At 30.6% G+C, this 6,823-nt stretch overlaps 1 protein-coding gene across 1 annotated transcript; it reads right to left on the bottom strand.

Moving 5' to 3' along the window:
- Positions 1 to 1,160: 1,160 nt before the first annotated feature.
- Positions 1,161 to 5,759, bottom strand: LOC106404873 (vesicle-fusing ATPase). The gene is made up of 21 exons (XM_013845526.3): positions 5,418 to 5,759; positions 5,090 to 5,185; positions 4,935 to 5,016; positions 4,812 to 4,862; positions 4,507 to 4,680; positions 4,259 to 4,413; positions 4,062 to 4,170; positions 3,853 to 3,952; positions 3,703 to 3,758; positions 3,490 to 3,555; positions 3,334 to 3,416; positions 3,034 to 3,167; positions 2,703 to 2,913; positions 2,492 to 2,620; positions 2,357 to 2,417; positions 2,223 to 2,282; positions 2,089 to 2,147; positions 1,921 to 2,008; positions 1,714 to 1,836; positions 1,518 to 1,583; positions 1,161 to 1,422 (listed from the first exon to the last, which is right to left on the bottom strand). The coding sequence occupies exons 1-21, from the start codon at positions 5,600 to 5,602 to the stop codon at positions 1,282 to 1,284; spliced, it is 2,229 nt and encodes a 742-aa protein (XP_013700980.1). The 5' UTR covers positions 5,603 to 5,759; the 3' UTR covers positions 1,161 to 1,281.
- Positions 5,760 to 6,823: the final 1,064 nt, after the last annotated feature.

The raw sequence follows: 6,823 nt of genomic DNA, 5'->3' as shown, positions 1-6,823 counted from the left end.
TGATGTTGATCTTCCAAACATTTATTTCTAATAATAAACTGATTCTTTTAGTTATTTGGAAATTTTGCTTACAAAATTTATTATTGATATTTTTTTGAAAGAAATAGCTTCCATTTTGAAATCATATTTTGTTAGATTCATATGTAATGAAAAGTGCTTTTGATTCATATTGTTTTTATTATTTTAAAATCTTGTATTCTTTAAGATTTTTTTTGTTAGTTGATTTTATGTTGGTCTTTCAAAGGTTTACTTTATATATCAAATTGATTCATTTAATAATTTTGCATTTTCACTAAATTGAATAGTAGTTTCCTTTTTATTTTGAAATAAACATTTTTTGAAAATCTTGAAATTTTTAAAATAATAATTAAAACGGTAATTTGACATATTTTGGTGCTTTAAAATAATATGTGGATATTCTCAATGATTTATTGTATAAAAGTACATATAGTACATATTTTTGTTAAATATTTTCAGCAGTATATAACCTAAATTTTGTAAATCATGTGTTTTAGATTTATATAGTTATAATTGTTTGAAAGTATTGCATTTTTAAATTAACTATTATATTTGTTTGTTATTTTTATGTTAATTTTCGAAACTTTATTTTATATAGTATAGATTTGTACATGATGTTTTTAACTTTGTAAGTTTAACTTATTTGATAATTATTTATATTTTATTTTGAAATAAAAAATTTCGTAATATTAACATTTTTAGAAATACCAAATTGAAAAACGATTTGGTATATTTTTGGTGCTTTAAAATAATATGTGAACATTCTCAATGATTTATAATATCAACTTATATATAGTATATGTTAGTTTGAATATTTTCAATAGTATATAACCTAAACTTTGAAAATCATGAGTTTAAATTTAGATTTATATAGTTATACTTGTTTGAAAGTCTTGTATTTTTAAATTAATTATTCTTTTCGTTATTTATTTTTTAATTTTCAAAAAATATTAAACATTATGTAAACTTAATATAGTATTTATATTTTTGTAAATTTACCTTATTCGATATTGATTTATATTTTAGTTTGAAATAAACATTTTTTGGTAATATTAACATTTTTAAAAATAGTAAACTTAAATAATAATTTGTCATACTACGATTGGTCGTTTAAATCCTACGTGGAAGATCTCGATGGCTTATAGCCTCAACTTTTATATAGTATAGATTATATTACGAAATAGAGTTTAATATTCCAATACGAAACTGAACCAATTTTATTACACAACATAAATACGAATGTCTTAACTTAGCTATTGTATTCTAATTTTCTGTAACTTCCTCAAGGCAATCAAAGAAATGATTGAGGTTCAATTTCTCCTTTCTGTTGTAGATCGTCTCTTTAGACCTGCCGTCTCTTTGTGCTGCCATCTCGATAAGAAAGTACAGCTGCTTGATTGGAATCTATGTGAGAAAAAAAAATTCACAAAGATTAGTGATATATCATACTTACGAGTTTTATTTACTGATACAATATAAAATGAGACTGAGCCACATACATCATTAAGGGCTTTGGAAGCTTCTTCCATATCATCATCTGAGAACACGTTTAGTTGCTTTAGCACCTGAAGCATGCAAGAACACGGTGGGTTGTTTTCATGCACCATTTACATATTATTATACTTTGGCGTAAAATAAAAATCAAATATAGCCTCTCTTTTTAACTTGAATATGAATAAACTTGTTTAAAAATACCTTCTTGGCATCCTCTGTCCTAAGTAAAGGAACATCATATGTGACAGAAAAAGCTTTGCGCAAACCAACAGCTTTCAAGAAAGTTAATTCACTTGTTGTACCAAGTACAAGAAGTTTGCTCCCCTGTAGACAAATCTACCATGTTAGTGACATGTTTCTTTGTAACTTAAAGATTTAAACTTTTTCTTGTGTAATTAGGAAACAAACCTCTTTGGGAAGGTGGTTGAGATATATCAATAATGTTTGAAGGATCATGTTTGAAAATCGTGGTCCAATTTCTGAATATTCCAACAACCTACAAATGTTATAAATATTCAACTTGAGTTACGAAACCAATAAGTGTAAGATACAAAGAAAATAATATGCACCACCGACCTTTCAATATTGTCAAGGATAACAATACTCAATGGTGATTTGTATGCATCCTCAAAGACCTGTTCATTCATACCAAACACAAGTGTCACTAGAAAACAATAGAGAACAAAAATATACGAGTGTCAAGCTAGTACCTTAGCAATGCGCGCAGCTTTTGTGCTTTCCTGAAGACCGGCCATGGTATCTGCTGAGACCTGAACAAACACAAGAGGCAACATTTTTATAAAGGTAAAAAAGAAAAACTAATTAAAGAACGAGCTTTACTTACTATTTTAACATATGGGAAGTTACTGTCTATGCCAATGGTCGCAGCTAAAGCAGTTTTCCCACTGGCCAAGAAGCTTAAACATTAGAAAACGCATAGCTTGGATAATCTACTTTTAAGATGAAGTATGGAAGGTACCTTCCACTAGGTCCCTCAAGAAGACAAGTGACTGGAGGACCAGTTTCGTTGGAAACTTGGTCAACAAGAAACATGATTCTTTGGTAGATAAGATTTTGCCGATCACCACAGTCCACGAATCCCTTGGGCCTATAATACATGTAAAGCATTAGCCTATCAATATAAAATATGCATGAAGGGAGATTATCTTTAACATCACAAGAAATTTTACCTGCAGTTTTGAAGGGCCTTAGGAGAGGCTCCAAATGCAGGTTTAACTTCACGTAATGCTTGAAGAAAATCATCCATAGTAACTTTAATATTCTCTTCATCCACTGGTTTGGAAAGGTCTTCAATGTCCAGATGTCTGTTCAAAGCATATGATGTTGCACTTTTCACAACACCTTCAAGCTCAGCACCACTATAGTTCTTCGTCTGAGCAGCTTTCCAATTACAAGATAGGACAAATCATGTCAAGACTCAGAATTTATACTACCAAGTAATAATATTCCTATGTCCTAACACATAATGCTTTGTTTTGTTAAAACATGCAGAAATCATACCAAGCTCTTGGAGATTGACATCAGGAGCAAGGAAAGAATTTTCCTTCATCATTTTCGTATGAATATGAAGAATTTGTACACGTCCAGCTTCATCAGGGAGGCCAATCTCAATATGAACTTCTAACCTTCCAGACCTGTAAGCATGCAAAACTCAAAACATTAGTCCAGTAACTCAAATCTAAAGCTAATGTACATGCAAAAATATATAAGAAAGTCAGAATATAAACTACTTTAGACTATAATAATTGGATAATATAAATGAAATGATGACACTACTAATTAGCAAAAGGATGCACAGACCTTAGAAGAGCTTCATCAAGCATATCCATCCGGTTTGTCATTCCAATAACTAAGACATTGTTCAAGGCCTCCACACCATCTATCTGGAAATTAACAAGTGTTAGCCTTATCTTAAAAGACTAAACAAGTACAAGAGCTTCATCGTTGTTGGCTAACCTTTGTCAGGAGCTGGTTTACAATACTGTCATGGACACCTGTACCATCCCTGCTTGATCCTCTTGACTGAAAATTTGTACAACTTAGTTTTATCTCAATAAACGAACATTGTTCACAAAATCATATGCTAGGATTGATATTTTATTCTACAAAATATGACTGTGTTAAATTTTAGTTGTCCAAATTGACAACAGCTTGAATAAAGCAGATTACCTTACAAATAGCATCGATTTCATCGAAAATAATGACATGGAGCTCACTATCATCACCTGAAAAGTTTAATAAGAGTTGCCAAATTATCACACTGATGGTAAGAAAAGGAAAACATAAAAGCACAAAGCAGGGTAAACAATTCTTCCGCACCAAGGGTTCTCTGGTCATTCTCAGCATCAGCAAACAGGTCTCTGACATTCTTTTCTGTCTCACCCACAAACTTGCTTAGCACCTCAGGACCATTCACAATCTATCATGTCAAGAAAAGATAAACGAAGGCTTTTAACACATGTATACTTCTTGAAGAAACCCAACAAAACAGCTCTATGAGGTAAGTGTGAAGTAGATTAGAACTATACCTTCGGCTCCTTTCCATTTAGCATTTTTCCAATTTGGCGGGCCATCAAGGTCTTGCCAGTACCGGGAGGTCCATAAAGAAGAATCCCTTTCACGTTCTTTGCCCCAATTCTGTAAGATCAAAAGAATAAACTTCAAAGGGACGCACATAGCAGTAATAACTGTCAAAAACTGATTGAAGAACGAATCAGAAGAAGACCTGTTCCTGACGTGAAGAGGATATGTCCGATAAGCAAATGCTCTTCGGAATATCTCAACAAACTCTGCATTTAAGCCACCAATGCCCAGAGACTCAAGGTTGAACTCCTTTTCTTTAAATATTTTGCGAGTAGCAGCCTCTCGTTGGTTCATAATCTGTATACCAAGTTACACAAATCAGATTTTGAATTGATGGCATTGTCACAATCAAGTGATGAGACAACCAAAAGAGTTGATAAGAAAACAGACCTTTATACCACTTGCATTTGATGCTTCAAACACAAAATATGTATCGTTACAGATCATCCCTCTTCCGATACCACTTTTTTTGTTCCAATCAGCCTCTACAACCGCTTGGTCGACGGTAAGAATGTAATTAGTTCCATGAAACTCAAATGTAACTCTCTGTCCTACTGTGAAGACCTGCATATAAGCATGCATAGTTTCAATAAATCTTGACATAGTGACATAGCATGACCTCAGAGTATACAAATCATACATTAGGAGACAGGACACATAAAGACACAGAGAGCAAGAATCCAAAGCGTTTTTACCTGATACATGAATTTCTTCTTGAGTTGGGTTGAAAGAACCACAGCATCAACCTGAAAAGTAATATCCATCATACATAGATGTTCACAGCTCACAAGAGCTGTAACAGCAAAAGAATGAGTTACCTGTTCATTTTTAGTACCCTTCTTCACAAATTGTAAATCAAGTGCCAGCAAAGTCAGGTCAAATTTTTCAGGAGGAACGAATCTGCAAGAACAGGGTTTATTTAGGGTCTATAGACCAACATATAAACAAACAAAAAACTGTGGGAGAGACTTACCTGGCGATGGTTACCATGTCATCAGCAGAAACTCTAGCATGTCTTCGTTGAACAGCATTAAGAGCAATGGTTCCATCTTGGATGCTCTCATGTCCAGTATTCAACAGTTAAGTTAAAACTCTAAACAAACAAAGTGATCCGACAAAGCAAACAATTCAAAAACTAAAACTTGGTTCTAATATGTGACAGAGGAGAAAAGAAACAAATGATCCGACAGAAACAAAAGCTTGGTTTTGATTTCAACAACCGGTTCCGGGAGGAACAAGTGAGTAAATAATGTTACTTGTCAAAAAATAAAACAGAGGTTTGTAATGAAAAAAAAGGATATGACAAAGAAAGAGTGAAGACGTCAGCGACGTTGGCGAGGAAGAGATCGGTGCCGGGAATGGCGAACTGAGAGAGATCAGAGGTTGAGCAGTAAGCCAAGTTGGTGAAAGCTAAATGTGCCTCCGGCGTGGTGGTCACCTTCATGGTTATGTCGACAGAAGATTGTGATCCGGAGCGATCGGCCATGGAAAACTTGAACAAGAATAAACAGCGAGTAACGATGAGTCAAAATATTTTCCCTTCGGACAATGGGATACTCGTGTCTTTTTTTTTATAATCCCAAATAATTTATGAAGAAGCACAATAAAATAAAATAAAAATAGGTAACAGAATATTTAATGGAGAAACTGGCTAATAAGACCATATTCAGAATATATTTTTCCTTTTATACCTTTCACTTTATACTTTTGTTGTCTTAAGAAAAAGACTTTATACTTCTGTCTCATTATACCTTTGATTATTTTTAATACGAAATTAAATTTAATAGTTATGCATGTATATAGTTGATACTTTGTTTATTTATTAAACTAATAATTTATGTAATTATTACAATATATTTTAAATATATTTAAAATACATAATCAATTATATATTTAATAAAATTAAAAGTAAAAATATATTCATCCAAATATAAGTTAATTTCCTAATTTTATTTATGTAATTTATATAATACTTTAAATATATTTATAATATATAATCAATTCTGTCTCTATTAAAATAGTACAAAGATAAAAAAAAAGATATTTCATTAAAATTATTATTAAATTTCATATTTTAATTATATATAAAAAATTATAATAAATGTAAAACATATAAAAGTAAAATAAAACTGATGAAATTAATAAAAGTAAAATTAATATATATATATATATATATATATATAAACTTATTAATATTGTATATAACTTTAAAATTTTGCAATACATATAAATAAAAAGCATAACAAAACGCTTTTAACTGTAACTTATTAATTGTATATCAGTCGAATATAAATATTAATTACATTATAAACAATATCAAAATTTTAACAAAATAACAACTACGTATTTTATAATAATTATATACTAAAAACAAAAAATATAAAATACATGTTCTAACGATAACATATGGTTAGAATATAAATTATAACCTGTTCACAACTTATTGTTTATCTAAGATAGATGGTAGAGTACAAGATAGAACATAAATTAACGTTTTAAATATTTTTTCTAAAATACAGTGCATTGCTTACAATATGTATTGGATGTGGTTAGAACATAAGCTAGTGTATTCTACATTTAGATAGATCATAGAGAAAGCATTACATAATGTATACTAATCTGCCTAAAACGTAGAGGAAAGTTAGAATATACATTATATCTTTGTAGAAATGGTTGTAATATATATTCTAGAAAACCTAGACTAGCA

The sequence above is a fragment of the Brassica napus genome, chromosome C1 (assembly GCF_020379485.1).
Source record: "Brassica napus cultivar Da-Ae chromosome C1, Da-Ae, whole genome shotgun sequence".
Classification (NCBI taxonomy): Eukaryota; Viridiplantae; Streptophyta; class Magnoliopsida; order Brassicales; family Brassicaceae; genus Brassica; species Brassica napus.
Note: the sequence above shows the minus strand (reverse complement) of the source record. Positions and strands in the feature narration are given on the sequence as shown.